Source organism: Gobio gobio (genome assembly GCF_949357685.1).
Source record: "Gobio gobio genome assembly, chromosome: 12".
NCBI classification, from domain to species: Eukaryota; Metazoa; Chordata; class Actinopteri; order Cypriniformes; family Gobionidae; genus Gobio; species Gobio gobio.
This window is the reverse complement of record NC_137105.1, coordinates 10,829,170-10,851,645: the sequence shown is the minus strand read 5'-3', so window position 1 is coordinate 10,851,645 and position 22,476 is coordinate 10,829,170. Positions and strand designations below refer to the sequence as shown.

General features: G+C 36.4%; 1 protein-coding gene across 2 annotated transcripts in view; it reads left to right on the top strand.

Moving 5' to 3' along the window:
* Positions 1–22,476, top strand: part of fam184ab (family with sequence similarity 184 member Ab) — a 208,681-nt gene that overhangs the window by 93,447 nt on the left and 92,758 nt on the right. For both annotated transcript variants that reach the window (XM_079832089.1, XM_079832090.1), the window contains exons 8-10: positions 10,635–10,796; positions 11,303–11,424; positions 18,111–18,261. In XM_079832089.1, the coding sequence (XP_079688215.1) occupies positions 10,635–10,796; positions 11,303–11,424; positions 18,111–18,261 (435 nt within the window). The remainder of the gene's footprint in view (positions 1–10,634; positions 10,797–11,302; positions 11,425–18,110; positions 18,262–22,476) is intronic.

Here is a 22,476-nt window from a genome sequence, read left to right as displayed (position 1 = left end):
CAGTGTATCTTTCTTTTATAAATACAATAAAACTAAAGAGATATGAAGCATACAATACTACTCTATAGGTACTCAAGATTGACATGAGATTGACTGAAACTCTGTGTTTTTAACCCCCCTTTAAGGTTTATGCATACTAGTTCCATGAAAGAGTTCAAGATAAATCTTTTCATTACTACTGAAGTTGCCAGTTTGCCAAGTTTCAAATAATTATTAAACGGCAAGCACAAACTATGTAAAAGCGGCAGCCCTTCCGGCTCACTCAATGTTCTAATTTACACATTCGTTTTCATTCACTCCTTCAAGTGAATGTAATGTAGGGAATAGTGAATGAGGGTATAGGAGGTGATTTCGAACACATCCTGCGTATTGTAGCCAGCAAACGAACTGGGTCAGAGATCACAGATTCTACCTGACCTAAAAAGTATCGGCATCTTTCTAAAAAGCTCTATGGCATGGTATAAAAAAGCAAATACATTAGCTGATCATCTTAGTGTAAGGCTCGTCAGTAGCGTCGAGTCTGAGTAGGAGGGGGTGGGAGAAATAACTTTCTCCAGTATTTTGAATTTGGACTGCTATCTGTACATAAGGTTACATACTGCACCTTTAAGCCCATCCCTCACTAATGCTGAGTTCACACTGCCCGATTTTAGGCCCGATTTTGACTCGCCGACAGGTTTTGGGAAATCGCTAACAAATGCCCGAAATCATAGGCAAATCGGTGCTCGTGCACGTGAGTGACAATCACGCAGTGTGAATTATCAAAGACGTGATACCCGTGAGATCTTTGGCATGCTAAATATCTGGACCTGTCGGCGATTCAAACTCCTGCTGTGTGAAATGTGTTCTGACAAAATGATTTATTTACCTCGAACACAATCCTTGTTCCCTGTGTCTCCCCAACCATTTCCTCCGGCATAATCTTTTTTCTTTTTCTCCTTTTCGCTGCAAATCAGCACACAGACAATTTGGATCGCAAGCTTTCTGCAGTTTATAATTTTAAATAACAATTCCAGTCTCGCGAGCGAACTCCGGTTTGATGCACGCGTGATCTGGCGTTGTTTAATTGTCACATCTCGCGTGTGTTTGGTTGTAGTTTGCGCACAGGAGAGAGTTGTCAGTGATTCTTCCATTGTTAAGTCATGCAGTGTGAAACCCCTTGTTGCCAATCCACCCTGCAGTGTGAACACAGCAGTGACTGAATGCTACCCCAGATAGTCATGCAGTGTGAAAAGAGCAGTGATCTATGAGGCGCCACATAGGATTTAAATCAAACTTCGCTTATCAATACATACATAACACACGTGCATATACACCTATAAATTACTCGCATATACATGTATACTATTGGATGTTCAAAATACATATATGAAATCACGTGCACACTAATATGAAATCCACACCAATACATATTATGTTAGTAATGAATGCATACACACTCGTGAATAACTTGCATATACATATAAACTTGACGCACGCATAGACCTATAAATACTCGCATATACATATAAACTTCCATGCATATACACCTATAAACACTCGCACATACATATACACTCACTGCACGCAGACACACCTATACACACTCGCACATACATATAAACTTCCATGCATATACACCTATAAACACTCGCACATACATATAAACTCGATGCGCGCATACACATCCATAAAACACTCGCGCACACATACAGAATAAAACGTGGATGCATGCGTTAGTTGTGTATATATGTATATGCGAGTGATTTCATATGTAGATGTGTGTGAACTTTTCAGTGTAAAAGGAAGTCATTTCAGTGTAAAAGGAAGTCATTTGTAACCTGCCTATTTACCGCATTTGCAACTTTGCAATCATGGAGAGGGATCGTGCTACAACTGAAGCAATTGGCATTTTGCGAAATGTGCTTGCTTCGCCCACTATTATTATCAATTGCTAATTCAGTTGAATCGAATGTGTCGCCTTCTGCTCAACTGCAGTCAGAATCAGAAACTGAATTGCGCACTTTGTTTCGGCCATCGGCGCCTGCTGTACAAAGCATCAATAACAGGCCAACATCATCTGCCGTATATATCACAGGGCTCTCAAGTCTCACACACGCATTTCAACCTGCTCACACGCCACTCCTTGTATTTCTCACGCAGAGAAATTTCCAGGATAATGCCCACCAAATTGCGCTGCTATTAGAGAGGAATCAAGTGAGTTCAGAAGTCCCTGCCACGCACCAGCCAATCAAATAGAAAATACAGCTACCGAACAGCCAATCAGAAAATAGCATTGCTGTATCCGGGTAAGATTTAGATATTCCCGCAACAACAACGTTTACATTCTGCCACCTACTGGTGGTTTAGTTTAGTGTTTTCTTTCCAACATTTCTTAATTGTATATTCAAAAATATTCTTAATTGTATATTCAAAAATATTTAAAACAATCTCATAACATTTTTCAGTGTTAATGATTTAATTTGATTGGCAACAGCCCTACAGTGTCTTATTTAGCCTATAGATCAAATTTAAGAATATAAAAATGAAAGCTGAATCATAGGCTATATAAAATTATGGGAAAATGCACTTCATAAAAGGTAAAAATATCAAAGATATGCAGATTTAAATATCTCAAAGCTGATTGAACACTGGTGAGACTATTGCTTCAGAATAAATTATATTTACAACACAGTAAATTCTGAAAAGAAATATTCCAAATTATTATGGATTATTAATTTGCCTCTTCCCTGACATATTTCTTGGAAATAGAGAAATGCAAGAATTAATACTATGCACACACACACACACACACACACACACACACACACACACACACACACAGAAATGTTAAATTAAATAAAAAAAAATATCATTATTTATTTATACAAATTAGTGTCATTTTTCAGATCAGAACCTCGTCCCCACCCAATCCCCTGCTGCCGTCGCCAAAATCTCACTCTGAACTCAGTTCAAAACTTAAGAGGCCTGATATCGTCTTCATTGCACCTTGAACAAGCAAATAAAACACTTCGTAACAGCTATTAAGGTCACTCTGAAATTCATGTCGATCTGCATGAGGAAGACCCCATTAATGACTTCCTTTTACACTGAAATGCCTTCCGTTTGCACTGAAAAGTTCACGCACATCTACATATGAAATCACTCGCATATACATATATACACAACTAACGCATGCATCCACGTTTTATTTTGTATGTGTGCGCGAGTGTTTAATGGATGTGTATGCGCGCATCGAGTTTATATGTATGTGCGAGTGTTTATAGGTGTATATGCATGGAAGTTTATATGTATGTGCGAGTGTGTATAGGTGTGTCTGCGTGCAGTGAGTGTATATGTATGTGCGAGTGTTTATAGGTGTATATGCATGGAAGTTTATATGCGATATTTACTATGCGTGCGTCAAGTTTATATGTATATGCAAGTTATTCACGAGTGTGTATGCATTCATTACTAACATAATTTGTATTGGTGTGGATTTCATATTAGTGTGCACGTGTATTTCATATATGTATTTTGAACATCCAATAGTATACATGTATATGCGAGTAATTTATAGGTGTATATGCACGTGTGTTATGTATGTATTGATAAGCGAAGTTTGATTTAAATCCTACGTGGCGCCTCATAGAAAATCGTGCAGTCTGAACTCAGCATTAATTCCCTCCGTCTCGTTCACTCGGATGTATGTCATTGCTTACATCGCACAAGTGCCCACTACTGGTGGAACCCTTACAATGGGTTTAATCACAATATTGCCTAAATCTCATTCAAATGCATTATGAGGGTGCATGTAAATCCATGTAGTCATTGTTAGGAACGTTTGCTGTTTAAACTACAGCACACTGCTGTGTTGCTTAGTATCGTCAGAGGCGTCGCAATAGGGCAGGCAACTAAGGCAGGCACTTGCCTGGGGCCCCGCATTTTGAGGGGGCCCCCGAGGGCTGATCATTTAAACAATCAGAAATAGTCATATAAGCATGCAGCGACATCTCTGCATCCCCCTTAGTGGGGCCCCCTCTCTCGTTGCGTTGGTAATGCTTTCGTTACCTCGCATCGGCCGCCTTCTTCAAACTGTAGAAAATGCAGGATTTGAGCGAACCAGACGGATAATCAGGGTACCCGCGGGATCTTAAAAAGTCTTAAATGTCTTTAAATTCAAAATCAACATTTTAAGGCCTTAAAAAGTCTTAAATTCGCTGAAGTATTGAGTTCTAGGTCAAATAATTGTAAACGGGTCTTAATTTTCCTACGTCCATGTAACGCTACCTCTTGCTCATTGAAATGCTCCTGCAGCGTTTTAGAGAGAGAGAGAGAGAGAGAGAGAGAGAGAGAGAGAGAGAGAGAGAGAGAGAGAGAGAGAGAGAGAGAGAGAGAGAGAGAGAGAGAGTGTGTGTGTGTGTGTGTGTGTGTGATAGCCTAAACATGTTTGTCCTAAACATGACACATGCTTTATATTAAGGGCTTTAAAATAACTGGTAAGATATAGATAACACGTAGGCTATAGTTTAAAGCATCTTGCCCTGTCAGATGCTCTGAGAGATACTTGTGCTGACAGATAGCCTACCTGTGGTGTTTAATGCGTTTGAAATGTGGTGCTTTCCTCAGTGCATTAACTTACATTTCACAGGGATATTCTCCATCTGTAAATGTTAGAAAGTCATGCAAATATGTCCATTTTGCTGTCAGGAGACGACGAGCCTTTATGCATGTGAATCTCCGCTAAAATTCGGACTCATATATCATATATATATATGCCGCCGCGCGCATCCGCGCCAAACAGACGGAGCGCTGCGCAATATAACGCAATAATTCTGACTAAAGTAGGCCTATACATATTTCTAAAATATTTGCTGTTGGACAATAAATGTGCCATATGTAGAATTTTAAACCTACAAGTATGTATATTTTTATGAAAGTGACCATTATAATTGGGTAATCAAATATAAGCTAATATGCTTTTGTTTTTACTTTCATTTTTAGTTCAGTGAATTAAAAAACAAAATGATTAATACATGCCTACATTACATTCACTGTATTTGTTTATAGCCTTCAATATCAACATTGTTTTTAGGACATCATTGGGCAGGATGTGAAATAAAATTATTATTAAAATAAATACAGATTTTTTTTTAAATCCAAATAGAAAAACGTAGAAAATACAGCCCTATTAAGTTATTTAATAGGGCTGTATTTTCTAAGTTTTTCTATTTGGATTAAAAAAAAAAATCTATTTACTTTAAGTATCCTGATACGCGTAGCCTATAATGCAGAAACCCCATTTAAAAGGCATATTAAAATGTTCACTGTATAATGAATAATTCTTGTGATTATTTAGTACCCTGTTAAAACAATAGTTACATTACATTACATAATTACCATAAAAATATAATAAAGGCAACATCTATAGTTTTTTTTTTTTTATCTGAAAAAAAGGTTAACAGTGATCAGAGAGTTTACAAATCAGTGAAGCATTGGAATCATATCGGGGCCGATCACCATGACAAAAAAATCGGTACTCTGTATCGGCAGCAAAAATCCTGATCGGAGCATCCCTAATTCACATAGAAATCAGTTCACAACAGAACTATCACAATATTACAGCTTTTTTGTATTTTTTTATAACATAAATGCAGCCTTGGTGAGAAGAGACTTCTGTAAAAACATTAAAAAAATCTTACCGTTCTCAAACTTTTGACCGGTAGTGTGTTTGTATATTAATCCTGGTGGGATTAAGCTGAGGAAGTGCAAGTTTACTAATACTTTGTTCAATTTGAATAAATGAATTTGCTTTGCAAGTTATTTTATGATTCTGCATTTCCTTTTGTACGTTTTTTTTAATTTTTTTTATTGCGTGATATAGGTCTTAAATTTAATTAATAATGGATTAATAACCTGCAGATACCCTGGGATAAGTTCTCTTCATGCTTAACAAATAAGCATGAAGAGGAATTATCCGTCTGGTTTGGCCGTTTGCTCTAATGTTAACCTAGATAAATATGCGTTTTTATTCGGCACATATCCAAGTGTTTGTGTGGAGTGTGGAAGCTGAAGTATAGCGCGCTTGCATGACATGAAGGCGCCAGCGCGGTCACTGGCATTTTTTTTCCTGACAGAGAAAACAACTTAAAATACTCTATAATTGATGGTCATACAGAACAAACAGGACGCGCGCTTTCTTTCGTTCTATAGTCTGCAGCGCATCTCATAAATGGACCGAAACTAAGCGTAGGCTTCTTGCCTCACATAGGCTATATATGAGAAACATATCTAGCCTATAGAAAGCTTGAAATGTGTACTTTTAAACAAACAAATTACCAAAACAAATACTCTCTGCTTATGTAATCGGCTAGTTGATAAACTAATAAAATAAAGATTACATTATAATGATAACCATATATTTCTATATGCGGAGAATGGAATTTTCCTGTCACCACCACACAAAGCACCGTTTTTAAGGTGACAACTGGTTATCAATATGAAGCTTACTGTATTTTGAAGATATTGTATTGTATCTTACATTACGAAGATAAAGATTGACATTTTGTTAATTAAACAAAAAGCACTTTAATGTTTTAAAAATTAAAACACTTAAAAATATATATATATATATTTTTTGTTAGATGTATTTTGACTACTTTTTGTATGTTGTAAAGTTAGATAACGAAGATATATTAACATAAAACAAAAACATTTAATAGGGCCTCATTGATTAATTTTGCCTGGGGCCCCCACTCAATGTTGGTTCGCCTCTGAGTATCGTCCATTCTTTTTAAAACCCTATGCTGTCTCTGTGAAAGTGATTTAGCAGGTAGAAAGGAAGGCACGGAAGCAGAGGGAGGAGGTGATTAATTTCAGTGTCATGTGTTTATCATCTCATTAGTCTCAATGTGTTTTAATGGGCTTCCGGTACACAAATCTGGCTGGGTCCCATATTACTTAACCACAGCTGCAAATGGGCCAAGGAGACCCCTGAAGAGAAGCAGCATCACTGATTATTACCCTATCATTCAATTTAGTGATGTTTCATTTACTTTTTGAGTCATGCTTGGTAAGTTTAGAAACTCTAAACTTGCTGGAAGATCCATCTTAAGATGGGATCTGTGTTTTGAAATATGGTAACTGTGGTTTCTAAGCTGGTCTTCAGCTCATTAATAACTGTATGTTCCAAAATCCTGCCTGATCACTGTAAGCTGATTTGTTGCTCGTCGAAGATGATGACCAGCTTCTTGCACCGTCTAGAAACCCATTATCCACCAAGTCTACGTATTTAGCCATGCTCCCCATTTGAAGGCTGTTGAGTTGAGTCTTAAAAAGCACTATATCATTCATTATTTATATGTTGTGTACAGTATTTTTATTTGCGTTCCAGCATAGAGTTGTTGATTTAGAAACATGCTAACTTCAGCATCTCTATTGGATTGAACTTTAAGAATCTGAGAGACTTTTAAGTGCCTGAAAAGCATCTCAGATCTTAAGAGGTTACATTTCGGTTAGAATGCCGTTTTTAGAAGTTATCCTGCTGATTTGCTGGGCCTAGTTGGTTTCTCAGCTGACCTAGGCTGGTCTTCATCTGTTTTTAGCAGGGTGAAAAGTACCCCAAACCCCTCCAAGACCAGTCAACAGACCCACTAAGACCTGTTAAATAGTTGGTAGCTGCTTATGTTGCTCACTAGGGAATGAAATGGAGTTATTTATTTATGTTTAATAATTTTGTTTAATTGGGTTAATCATTATTAACAATTGTGCAAAAAGCAAATAAAAAGTCATTAATAATAGAATTTTTTAATTAATTTTATTCAGAGTTTTTTTATAATTAAAAAAAATTATAATAACTTTTGAAGAGAGCTATAGAAAAATTTTTGTTGATTTTTTTTAAATATGTGAAACCTCAAAAGCAAGTAATTTAACTTCTTAACCCGCATCGGATCGTGGACGGGGGGGTTGACGGAAGTGGGGGGGTGTGTACTTTTATTTACTTTTGTTTTATACAAAATATTCAATCAACTATCACAAACTATGCATCATTTGAAAGCTAAAACACTCAAGATTCATGTTCTGAACTTGTTTTTGCAATAAATACACCAGAGAGGAAAGGGTTAAATGAAACGCTAAAGGACCATCCATGTAAACATTAGCAAAATATCAGCGTTACTCATCTTTCATCTCCTGTCGTTCAGATCAGATCGGACGAATCCAATAAACACCCGCATACATCTCTGTGTAAGAGTCCATTCTTCAAAATGCATCCCACTTTTTAATCCAAAACAACGAAAAAATAGGGAAAAAACTAAAAATCCTCCGTTGTTTGCAAGAGAGTTTTGAGTTAGCGTGATCAATCATGTCCATTTTCAATGAAATATCGATTCTATTCCGTGTCTGGCAAACTCCCCCTGCTAGAATGGCTTCTCCCACGTATTTTAAGCCCTCCCTCGTCTCTCTCCTTCAATCAGAGACTCTTCTGGGATGCATCATATAGAGGAAGTGCCTTACAGGCTTGGTGAGCTGTCAATCATTGCGCCCATGGTTTTCGTTGGATAAAGGCACTCGGTGCCCAGCCAATGCCTTTCCAACAAAGGTTTGATTGATGGACTTAGTAACCAATCAAAAGGCATTATCTTGCGCAGTTTGCGTAAGTAGGCTTTGGTGAATACTGTTTTTGCGCGCTGGCTGCGCGTTCTCCATGGCCAGCTGCAGTGGAGCGCGCTGTCTCTCACAGACGCTTCCCATCAGCTAAATGAGTTTTTTACACTTTGTAATCTCTGTAAATAGTTGCTTTAGTTTTTCAGTAACTGTTTATCCATTATAATTAGTAGTATATTGCAGTTTATTGCAGATTTATTTGAATGAAAAACTACTCTTTACAATAGCAAATGTTCTGAAATAAATGGCCTTTTTGAAATGACGCCTAGACTTTTCTTGACATAAAAGCTCACAGAAGCCACATTACTGAGAGAATCATCCTCATATTTGAATCATGACATGATTAGACATTCAGTTTTATATTTAAGTTATTTTCAGGCTCTTAACATTAAATTATAATATTTTTTTCCCTAAGTGAAAACAAAAAACAAAAAACGTGAGTCACTTACATGTATATTTACATGTATATTACTCTGTTCCCATATTACTTTGAGTTATTATGACTCTTGGGTAGCAATATTTCAAGTGTCTAGTTTAAAATAAGACCAGGTTTATGAATATAGACCATAGGGTTTAAGAGCTGCAGACATTTTCATTTGGGTATATCGTTTTCAAAGAATTCCTAAAAAATGGGGCGCTTGTTAAGAGGCTAAAGGGTTACTTCAAGTAACTTAAAGGATTAGCATTAAGCTTTGTATCAGTAGAAACCGGTAGTATATTCGAATGATTGTGCTTCCCCCCCTCATAGCCCCCTGAGACGAGAGATTTATGTATTTTATGTCTGGGAAAATCCTCCAATAACGCAAATATCGTAATTTTGCGTCATCGGAGGCTTTTTTGGCCAGAGGCTAGAGACTATAGCCAATAGTAGGAGTTAGTTCCGCGTGTTTTCAACCCGCCCATAGGGGTGGGATCTCACTCACAGAATGTAAAATGAGCACGGCCGCTCGGGCATTCATAACGGAGCGTTGCGGAGCAAGCGAGTGTTTTCAATGAATTCCTATGAAAATTAACCTTTAGGCATGAACTGAATGAATGACAATGTGGCTGTGAATGAATGCCGGGCGGCCGTGCTCACTTTAGTTTCGGTATAGAATTAGCACCAATTCGGCGGCGGGTTGCTTGAATTGTGGGTTCATTAGCCTATTATTCTTAATGAAAACCCAACAACAGTACAGTACAATGACAAACTTACTTAAATAGGCGCTTTTACATTTGAAACCAAATCTTCCACGAACATCTTGTCTGTCAGCTCCTCACTCTCGTGATGAATGAAATCTGACTCCTGCTGTGTTTGTGCTGCGACTCTCGTTCGGCTCGTGCTGTGTTGAGCAGACACGTTCAGTTTTTAATTGTATTGTCTGTTCTCTAACTGAACTAAATTATTTTATTACTACTATAAAAATCAAAACGACGGTGGGGTGGTGCCGTGGTGGGCAAGTGATGAAACCGGTAGGCGTGGCTTGGGAGTGGCCTCGTAGTGCAGCAAAGCAAGTGCATTCTGGGAGTTGTTGTCTTTCATCCATACGAGCCAAAAATACATTTGCTGGCTTTTCTCGGTCTAGAAGGCACCAATAATTTCACATTTCTACTACATAAATGACCCAATTTAAATACACATTCATCTTTCCAATGGTGAAGTACCCCTTTAAGCTTGGTGCATACTCAGCAAGAACAAAGAAATTTGTTCATTTTCTCAAGGTGGCAAGAACAAGAACAAAGTTCGTTCTGGCCAGGACATTCCATACTCCACAAGAAAAGCAGGTGCATAACATTTCTGTTTCTCCGCATTAACCCCGCCCACTTTATATTTCTGACCAATCACACAATAGTTATCAGACACCCACAAGAAAGTTCTGCTCAGATGATGTGTCGAGAACAAGCTGCGAGAACTCCCAAAACAGGGCTGTCATTTTGTTTTCTCAGCCCTGGGAGCGAGAACTATTTTCTCTGTTCTTGCGGAGTATGTAATGGCCTTTACTGTTTCTCAGGTGAGTCGACTCCAAGAGCTGGTGAAGCAGGGAGAGCATGGACTCGGTTCTGCTGAGGGACACATCTCCAATCTGAAGGATGCCCAGAAGAAGCTTCTAGAAGAGCTGGATGCCACGCGAGCCAGACTCAGAGAGACCAGCAACCTTCTAACAGCCCTTCAGGTCTATTACCATAAGCAATTGCTCTAAAAATGAGAATGATACTTCATACTTCAAAGTCACTTAACTCAGTCGGTGCTGCCAGGTTTGATGTGGGTATTTTTTAATATACTGCGTTTGCCCTCAGTTCCCATAAATAGCTTCTAAAAACACCTGCAATGAGGTGTGTTATAAATGCCCTGTTGAATTACAGCCACCTGCATTTTTGGCCCCTTTGTGACACTTCATTAGAGAGGGCTCTTCATGGTTCCTCTTCCTGTGTCCTTGACCTGAATCACAGTTTCTCCGAGTGACCATGTATAATGAATCAGACCTGTGTGTGCATGAGAAAAGAAATGAGTGAGTTGAGAAATGAAAATGGATTTCCATCTCCTGGCTCCAGTATGATTGATAGCTGTGAAGAAGGGCCCTCCCTCTCGTCCTGAGTGCCGCGTGTTAGACCTCACAATTACAGGTCATGCACTTAATGGCTCATCAGAGCTAATGTTCGCTCTTGTTCTTTTCCTCAGGGAGAGATGGAGACTCAGAAACAACAGCATGATGCCAAACTCATCTCCACCAAAGAGGAAGAGAAGCTCAAAATGGATAAGATGGCCCTGGAGCTCGAGCTGAAGTGGACCGAGACACTCCGGTACGAGCACATGTTTCTGTGTTACATGAGTGGGAGTTCTTGGAAACGTGCCCTCAGAAATATTTCTTACCATGTTGAATAAGGATCATCATCAAAATATGTGGACAAGCCTGTCCCTTAAAGAACTCCATATAAAATACTTCTTTCTCTAACATAATAGTTCAACAAATCCATCCATCCATCTATTGTCTGTCTGTCTATGTGTGTCTGTTTGTTTGTTTGTTGTTTTTGGTTTGTTTGTCTGTCTGTCTTTGTTTTTTGTTTGTTTGTCGGTTGTCTGTCTGTCTGTCTGTCTGTCGGTTTTTGTTTGTTTGTCTGTCTGTCTGTTTTTTGTTTGTTTGTCTGTCTGTCTGTCTGTTTTTTGTTTGTCTGTTTGTCTGTCTGTCTTTGTTTTTTGTTTGTTTGTTTGTTTGTTTGTTTGTCTGTCTGTTTTTTGTTTGTTTGTCTGTCTGTCTGTCTGTCTGTTTTTTGTTTGTCTGTCTGTTTGTTTGTATTTGTTTTTTGTTTGTTTGTTTGTCTGTCTGTCTGTCTGTTTGTTTGTTTGTCTTTGTTTTTTTGTTTTATTTGTTTGTCTGCCTGTTTGTCTGTTTTTTTTGTCTGTCTGTTTTTTGTTTGTCTGTCTGTCTGTTTGTTTTTTGTTTGTTTGTTTGTTTGTTTGTTTGTCTGTCTGTCTGTTTGTTTTTTTGACACATTTCCCTTTGGGACAAGTACACCTTAAATTTAGTGCAAGGTTAAAAAAATATAATTAATAATATAAATAATTTAGTTATTTTATAATAAATAATTTGTTATAATTTATAATGTAAAATAGATAATAATAATTAAATGTATTTATTTATTTATTTATTTATTTATTTATTTATTTATTTGACATTAGTGCAAGGTCCAACAATTGTGCAAAAAAAGCAAATAAAAAGTAATTAATAATGTATTGTATTCTAAATAATAATTTATATTATAATTTATAATGTAAGATAAACAATAATATTAATAATAATAATAATAATAATAATAATTTTATTATTTTTAACAGTTATTTATTTATGTTTAATAATTTTGGGGTTAATCATTAGTACAAGGTCTAACAATTGTGCAAAAAGCAAATAAAAAAGTAATTAATAATACAAACATTTTAGTACTTTTATTCTGAATATTTTTATGTTTTTTATTTTATTTTATTTGTAACTTTTGAAGAGAGCAATAGAAACTATTGAGTTGATTGTTTTGTATGGGAAACCTGTATAATAAGATACATGTTAGTAATTCATTGTGTAATTCTATATTAATTATATAAATAATGAAATATTTGTATACTAATTATTTTAATATTTGTTTAATATTCAGAAATTGAGAATGTATTGTATTATAAATAATAATTTATATTATAATTTATAATATAAGATAAATTAATAATAATAATTCCATTATTTGTTTGTTTATTTATTTCCTCGATTGCTTGTTTGTTTCTTTGATTGTTATGTGAGTTTGTTTTATGGGTTAAGTAATACAGTATATACAAGTAATAGAGTTAATGTAATAAGTAATATTATTAATACAAATAATTATAAAAAATAATAATATTCACATATAATATTAATTCATTAATTCATAAAATTAATGAATTAATGAATCATTCATTCGTATTTTGGGAATAAAAAAGGTGTGGAAGGGTATTTACAAAGTCAAAGTAAGAATAGTTTTGCAAGTCATGAAATCAATCCTGAACATTGTGGTCCATGATATGATGGGAGGGTAAACAAATTTTTTTCATTTTTCATTTGTTGTTGAACTATCCGTTTAAGTGGTTTGTCAACAAGCTAGGCCCTTCTCGTTCTTTTACGTTCTCTCCTTCCTTGCCAAGCTAATAGATGACTTGTATACCCTGTAAAGTTCCCATAAGTGTTTTGGCATCGCCTCAGAAAAAACACCGCCTGCCTAATTCATTATCAGCAATGCATACAACCGGTCTTTAATATCATGTGCCTTCAAAAAAGTCTGGGCCGTTCTAAAACAAAAAGGCCATTAAGAACATTTTGGCTACTTTGTGTGCTCATAGTTTTGCAAAGTTACTAATTCACCAAAACCGTGAACGATAAAAAGGAGCTAACTGGGAAGGTTGAAGTTGAATAGGCCCTAAGCAGGCATTCAACATGCTTTAATGACAAATCTACAAGGCATTTATTGGATTTCATCCTCTGTAACTCATTTTCCACAAGATTTGCTGAGGATGGTGCTGCCCTGGAGCATGATATTTGGACTTAAACTTGTTTTTTGGGGAGCTAATTATTTCTCAAAATAAGTGCTGGTAATGATGTTGGATCTAGGCCGAGAGCCTCGTATTCCAAGAGAACCTTGTTATGAATTTCTAGGAGCTTCCATGACTCCACACATCCTAAGATAAATCGAGTCCTCAATTAGAAATGATCTCAATTAATATCATTTATGGTGCTGAGGACTTATTTAATGGACTTTTTAAGAGGTCTAGTCCATGGAAAACGGTATGAATTGGCTTTACAGTGGGAATTTTACAGTAGAAATGCCATGTGACAAGGAATGAAATGCTAACGGGTTGCTAATGATGCTAACAGACCGCTTTCTGCTGGAATTATAGACCTCCTTGGTTTTATAGTGTTATTAGAGTATTATTTGAGTACAATTAGTGCAATTTAGTTATTTAAATAGTATTATATTATCTTTTTTATTTAATTTTTTATTTAATTTTATATGCTTTTATCATTTTTATTCGTGTTTGTTTTTAATATTTCTATTTAACTTTTATTTATTTTAATTTCAGTTTGAGTATAACTAAATATTTCAGGTAGTTGCCAAAGCAACATTTCAGATTTTCCTTTAAGTTTAAGCTTTTCTAATGGTTATATTTTATTTTTTTTCAGCATTATTTCAATGAATGAAAACAGTTTTTAATAGTTTTACTTTTAGTTAATAGCAACACTGGATTAAACATTGTAGTTGTGGAGAAAACTGTCTGTCAAGGGTTAAAAAGGTGAGAATTTGTTGAGATGTGAAGGGAAAGAAAATATATCAGGATGAAATGTTTTAGCATGTAGGAGAATATAAAGTTAGCCTAAACAAGGGCTTCCTCGGTGTGTGATGTTTACAAGCAGACTTTGTGTTGCCAGGGTTTGTTCATCATCAGGCTGATCTGTCAGACACACTCGTGTTTGCACAGTCTTAAACAATCACTCACTTCATCAACACTTGAATTTGCGTTGTGCAATTACGCTCACAGCTGCACCGCACACAATGATTTTCATAAAAACTCCAGATGGATCCTCCCCTTTGAGGCAGCGCCGTCTGGATATCGCAAGCATGATTGTGCCGAGTGCAACAAATCAAAACAGTTTATGCCATTTTTGTTTGCTGGACTGACAGCTTTGCACTGAGATCATTTATGAAGACAAATGGACTCTTCGTAAAGGTACATAAAGTTTATGAAGCCGCATACTGAGCAGAACTGCTGGTTAATTCACCACCTCCTCTTGTAATGCACCGCATGACTGGATGACTCAGTTACTGTGTGTGGGTTTGTTTCTGACTTGGCTATACTTTTAGAGGCGAAACTGCATTTAAAATTTACCCCAGATGTCTGAAAAACCTGAAGATTTGCATTTGAACATGCAGCTCATGAAACATGTCTAACCTCGTCCATAACTCCAACCTTTTTGCCTAAATTAAATAAAGGCAAATATCTATTAACTGGATGTATAATGCATACTTTGAATAGTTTTAGAAGGGTTTTTTTGCAGTGTTACGTGCTGTATTCCATCTAATACAATTTTACACAAAATATGGCTAATTCTTCTTCATAATTATTCATTCTTTATTATATTATATTAATTTATTATTATTATATTATAATTATATTAGATATTTTGTATTTTTAGAATTTTAGTATTTAAAAAAAATGTCAGACTGCAGGACGATTTAAAATGAACTTTTACCATTTCAAATGAAGTGAAGTCAAAAATGTAATGACATTTTTTTTTAGATGTAAAAGAAAGTATACATATTCAAAGATATGCATAATCCCTTTTACATGTATACTCTTTTATCATTTACATTTTCAGTGTTCATATTGACTTTTGTTCATACCGAATTTCATGTATTCTTTCTTCACAATTATTATTCATGAATGCATTATATTATATTAATTATATATAATTTTTTAGATAATTGTATGTATGTATGTATGTATGTATTTGCATATATACGCGCTGTATGTCAATGTCCTGTCTGTGTGGGCTCCCTAGTTCAGTAGTCAGGGCACTGATCAGGGAGTTGGCCACATTCATGTACACAATATACTGATTTACCACCTACACTCTAAAAAATGCTGGGTTAAAACAACCCAAGTTGGGTTGAAAATGGACTAACCCAGCAATTGGGTTGTTTTAAGCCAGTGATTGGGTTGTTTTAAGCAAACATTTAACCCAACCGCTGGGTTAAAACGACCCATTCACTGGGTTAAAACAACCCAATTGCTGGGTTAAAGCAACCCATTCACTGGGTTAAAACAACCCATTCATTGGGTTAAAACAACCCAATTGCTGGATTAGTCCATTTTGTTTTTAACCCAGCATTTTTTAGAGGGAGCTGATCGAGGGACACCCTGACACACACACACACACACGCGAGCACGCCAGTCCCGTGCACACGAGTTCTCTTTCGCTCTTGAACAAAAAATAACAACCACACAGAGAATTTCGCCAAAATGCCAGTTTTGCTGAGTATTCTCATATTAGGAGTCTTAAATTAGTTAAATAACGTCTCTTAAATGAAGGTGAGAAAATAAGATGCGCGTGACAACGCGTCAGATCCGCGTCATGTTCGGCAGCGGCCGATCTTAAAGTGACAGCCGCCACTGATGATGTCTGTCATTAATGTTCATCAAAGAACAACGGGAACAGATTTTTTTTTTTTTTAGCTTTAATGATGATTAATCTATATTTAATTTATTATTTATGCAGTTAAGACAGGTGTTAATAACTTTATTCAATTTCTGTGTAGACTCTAACAGGCGTTGGGTAAATATAACTTTGACTCCCCCTGAAATTACCTCATCGACACGGCATCCTCAATAAACGCGTCTCCGGCGTGATGACTCCGATTGTTCGAATATTACAATTTAATAATTGTTAAATCGATATGTCATCCTCAATAAACCCGTCTCCGGCGTGATGACTCTGATCCTTCGAATATTGCACTTTAATAATTATTTAATCAACACATCATCCTCAAGAAACCCGTCTCTGGCGTGTTGCCTCTGATCTTTCGAATATTCCGATCTTTTATTGACCTATAAAGTTGTCTGAATAATAATCATACGCTGTTTGTTAATTGGCCAGAGGAGAACTGGCACCCCGACTGAGCCTGGTTTCTCCCAAGGTTTATTTTTCTCCATAAGGTCACCTGATGGGGTTTTGGTTTCCTTGCCACTGTTGCCTCTGGCTTGGCTTGCTCAGTTGGGGACACTAAATTTCACTACATTTTTCTTCATTTTTTCAATTAAATATCCAAATAAATCTAATTATTAAACTAAATTAACCATATAAACTAAATTACTGTTCTAATTACTGATCTAAAGCCAACACTGTCACTGTATGATAATTGAAATTTCTCCGGAATGGCTATACGGCTGAATAAAATTCTGTTGCATTATTTTCCTGTTTAACACTGTGAAGCTGCTTTGAAACAATCTGCATTGTTAAAAGCGCTATATAAATAAAGTTGACTTGACTTGACATTTATTATAATGGGTTTATGTAAAGATTTTTTTTAAGTTCAATTAAATTAAAAGTTGTTATTTTTTAAAGCCTAATACATTTTGAAATTGGTAGCTTTCAGTTATACTGTAATGTAACGTCATTAATGTTTCATAGAGACATTAGTGAGACTGGCCTTCATTCATAAAAAGATGCCATTACAACATGCTGACTGCATCCTGAAAAAAATTAATAATAAATATACATATTTTTATATTTATACAGCACCTTGCACAAAACCCTTGATGCTTCACAGTAAATAAATGCTGCTCTGCAGTACATTATCAATTAGAGTTTTTTGCCACCAGAAATGAACAGATAAATCAGCATGTTTTGTAAAAATCCAATCACGTCTCAGTGCTTATTGCTGTGGTCTCGGGCGGCTATCAAGGTGCCCAAACTCCCATTACAACTTCCATTTCCTCTTAAGCAGCAATTAAGTCTAATTTCACACCTTTAAAAGGTTTTCACAGTATCTCAGAGTGTGTGAGGTTATTTTTTTTTTTTTTTTTACAACAGTCTGTAGCACAGACTTAATAATCATGGATTTAAGCCCAGCGCCACACTCTCATGACGTCCTGCAATTACGCCACATAATGTGACGGTTAACCTCCTCTGTGACCTCCGCTGCTGCCGAGCAGAGAAATGTAGGTGCTTTAAAAAGATTTGTGGAGCGTGCGAACGGGGGCCGGCCCATTTAGCAGCCATTAATGATCAACGGACCTCTCACCCGGTATAGAGCTTTATTTATGTGTTTTATATTTAAATGTATGCAACATCAGAAACCAAATCTGTCCTGGTTTTTTATCAGATTTATGTCAAAAGGTCTCAGCAAAAAATTTAGTTTATGTATAAGCACTGAACAGTGATCCTTAGTGTGTATCTTTGTGTGTGTGTCCACAGGCAAGAGTGTAAAAAACTCCGTGAGGAACTGCGTGAAGAGCATGAGGAGAATAAAAGGTCAGCGCTCACCCAGCTGGCACAGAATAAAGATCAGGATATGTGCTCCGCCAGGGAGAGCTGGCAGAGGAAGGTGGAGGACCTTCTAGAACAGGTCAGAAACACATTAACGCAACTGCTAACACTGCATGTTGACCTACCATAGACCTATGGGGGTCCTTTTGTGCTACTCAAGAAATGTATAAATCAACCAAGAAATTGATAAATCAGTTGAACTGCTAATTTACAGTAATGTTAAAGGTGTCATGAACTGTTTTTTTTATTTTATACTGTTGTCTGAGGTCAACTTATTACGTTTGCGTGGTTTTTACATTAAAAAACATCATAATGGATAAGTAATATATTTTCTGCCCTGGTTTTGAGCCTCTCTCAAGGAACGCTCGGTTTTTATGGGCGTGCCGCACTGAAGACTTGGAAGTAAACGCCCACTGCTATGATTGGATAAGCTTTGCATATTTAATGAGCCTCGGCTCCCCTGTGAGTAGGCCTACACGTGAGGCATTGTTTTATAAGCGACTGGGAAAACGACAACCGTCGTATTTCACAATGTTTTACTGTGTTTTTAATCAAACAAATGCAGCTTTGGTAAGCATACAAGTCTCTTTTTTTTTTAAACATTAAAAAATCTTACTGACCACTAAATTTGTAATAGTACTGTACTTGTAAGCAAGAGTATTAAACAAGCCTCTTTTTGTTTGAGCATCCTGTCCAGACCATCACAGCAACATCGGCTTAGCCAGTTTTTAAAGTGCGCTACATGTTTATTTGACCAATGGCAGATGAAAGGAGTGCACAGAAAACCTCATATTGTTCTGTTTGTTGAAGCCTGTGGCAGAGAAATTGCACAGTTCATCTTAATAGTAACAAAAGATTACATGTAAACCTACTGTAGGCCAGACAAACAAGTCAATATGGGGAATACATGTTTTAATAAACTGCAAACCCCAAAGACACTTTTAAATGGATAAAAGCATCAGTGAAATACAACAGTAGTTGGAAATCTACTGCTCATCCACACTTTAATATTAAGAGTTATTGCAGATGTATCCTTGAGTTACCCTCTGTGCATTTTTCATATGCTGAACGCTCATTTCTGCTGGCTCATAGTCTCTATTGCATTTATACTGTACAGACAGGAACTACACAGAGTTTTTATTTTTGTAATCAAATCAGGCCCCAAACAATCCAAAATAATATGCAGCTTTTGAAGAGAGATAACTGTTTACAACAATACATGATTTGATTTTTTTCTTAATAAAAGTATGGCCCTGAAACTAAAAACTGCGCAAGAAAGGCATTTTACCGAACTTGTTTAGAACTGTTTTTTATTTTTTGACGCTGTCGGATATTTTGAGAGGAGCTATAGGATTGCATTATGTACAAAGCTGCTAAATGGACATGGTGATGGGAAAAATATGAGATGAGGGGATGCAAAACTTTTTTTTCCTCTCAAGATACTTTGCGTTCGCTCACAAAACCTCTCCATTCCCTTTTTTTCCACACATTTGTGTTTGCTTGCAAATAGCTCAAACGGTTTGCGGGCGAACACAGTTTCTCTGGGGAACGCAAAATATTTTTTCCATCACCGTGTCCCTTTAGGGGATCTGTAGTCAAAAATGATCAGTGCATTTATTGAATGTTACTCTCCCCTTTTTTTAAAACATCCAGTGAAAATTAGTATGTTAAACAGTGGCTATTGTCATTGGGCTTTCAATGGAATGCAATATGCAAAATGAAATTTAGCCCTACTTAGTAATCACTAGTCTAGTACAATGTCTACTACCGAATATTCTGTTGCTTCTTCAATTGCTACTGCATCAATGGATATTACACCTTTTCATTTACACTGATCTGGCATAACATTATGACCGGTGAAGTGAATAACACTGATTATCTCTTCATCACGGCACCTAAGGATTTACACAATATTAGGAATGTCATAATGTTATGCCTGATCGGTGTATCTCTTATATTCTTTATTTCAGGTTTATGGTTATTCAAAAATCAAGGACACATTATAACTTTACAAATTAGTCGATTTGCTTTTAAACTGCGGGTTATGTGATGTACAATACTCGCCAATCATATATACTCTAATGCCTATTATGATAACATTCAGCTTTATATCCCAAGATTATGATGGAATCCAGCAGATTTTCATTAGCTCCCTTCACTGACCTCCTGGTGTCTGCACTGTTTTATAGCTAATTATTTTTCCATGGTCTACTTGTCCTCATGGAAAAAAAGAAAACAGGCTGAAAAATGGCACAGAAACTCTCAGTTTGAGACCTTATGCAAGTTCCCATTCAGAATCCACTCAAAACCGCAGGAACCTCAGGCAAGCATCGCTATCGTTTTTTTAGAGCATAGAGCATATGTCTTCCCCACAACATTTAAGCTATGCACGTTATTGATGCCTCAAATCTTGAGGTGTATTGAGAAGAGGAGTGCTATTACATTTCTAAGCATTCAGTCTTGCGGTTTTTGCATGGCTTGAAGGAGGGACCCGGAGGATATCTAAAAATGAGAATATCAAACACTTAGCGGTGGGATCTTTTGAATTGAGCCAGTAACAACCACCCACTACATCTGCGTAATATGGTAGCATGTTATAGACAAGCACCATTTCTTTTACAAATATAGTTTGATGTAGATTTAATTGTTTCATGTTAGTCCATGCCTGTTATTACAACAGATAACATGCCTCTGTTCACAATTATTTTGTTTTATTTTGAATCTATATTTCCTTATCTTTAATTTGTTTATATTTATTTTAATTATGTTTAATCTATCACTGCTGATCACTTTTGGGGAAATGTAATGAGTTACAATGTAATGTTTCTCAATACTTTTTTATGTAAATTAACACTCTTCTTTGGGGATGTAAGACTTGGCTTTCGAACCATTTTTTAGGGAAGCTTGTTTCTGCCATGGAATAAATTTTTTCTTAAAGATAATTGCTTATTAAACTTTTTAAACTAGTTTACATCTTGCAAATCTGACTTTATAACTCACAGTTCTGACAATTTTTATATTTTTAAGTTATAAAGTCCAATTCTGAGGGGAATTTTTTTTTTTATCAGAATTGCAATTGCGTGTTATAAAGTCAGAAATGCAAGATATAAACTCATATAAACTCTTGTTGATGCATCACCAAGTGCAATGCAAAACGTCAGGAGAACGGTACTTGCCTGACTGCATTGTGCCAAGTGTAAAGTTTAGTGGAGGGGGGATTATGGTGTGGGCTTGTTTTTCAGGGGTTGGGCTTGGCACCTGCCTGGATGCCAGCCGAACTTAGCCCTGACCACAACATTTGAGGTCTGGAAGTTCAGTCTGGACTTGATCCGTTGTGGAGCAACTATGCTCGAACCAGAGCTGTTCGGTCCAATCAACTTGTCAGGGCGGGCTTTATACAATGATGGATAGATGATCAACAGTATCACACAATCATGCACATCACCAAAGAGCGCTTGGGTTGAATTTGTTCTAATCCTAAACGGAGAACTAGTTTGTTTATGCATTCACCTTTACTATTTCTGTCAAAAATGATGATCGTGTTAGTAAGTTGGGAAGCTCTGATTGGTTGTAGGTCTATCCAATTGAGTGCAGAGGCATTTTCTTTCCTGGTTCGGTTGAAACACGCCTCATAATCACAGCCCAATGGAAGAGTATCAGACTCATATTCCGACTAGAATTGAGTATGATGACGTCAGGCTTGCTTGGCACCTTCGTTCCAGTGAAAGGAACTCTTAATGGTTCAGCACACCAAGACATTTTGGACAATTTCATGCTCCCAACTTTGTGGGAACAGTTTGGGGATGGCCCCTTCCTGTTCCAACATGACTGCGCACCAGTGTCCAATTCTGAGGGGAAAAAAAGACTGACATTTTTATCAGAATTGCGTGTTATAAAGTCAGAGTTGCGAGATATGAACTCCAATTCTGAGAAGTAAAGTCAGAATTCTGTGTTATAAAGTCAGAAATGCGAGATATAAACTTACAATTGCGAGAAAAAGTCAGAATCGCTAGTTTACAGTATATCTCGCAATTACTGATTTACGACTTTTCAAGTCAGAATTACGAGATAAAAAGTCACATTTACCTTTTTTATTTTATTTCCTGTGGCGGGAACAAGCTTGCATAATTTTTTTATGTATTGTTATATTATTATTATTGTTTGTGAACAAGTGACTAGTCCCATTGCTGCTTAAATTCAGTAATTTTTTTCCACTATAAATATTTACTACAGTCTGATTTCATTATTTCAGGTTTAGTACATCTCAGGTCAGCTGAAAATAAAACAGTACTTG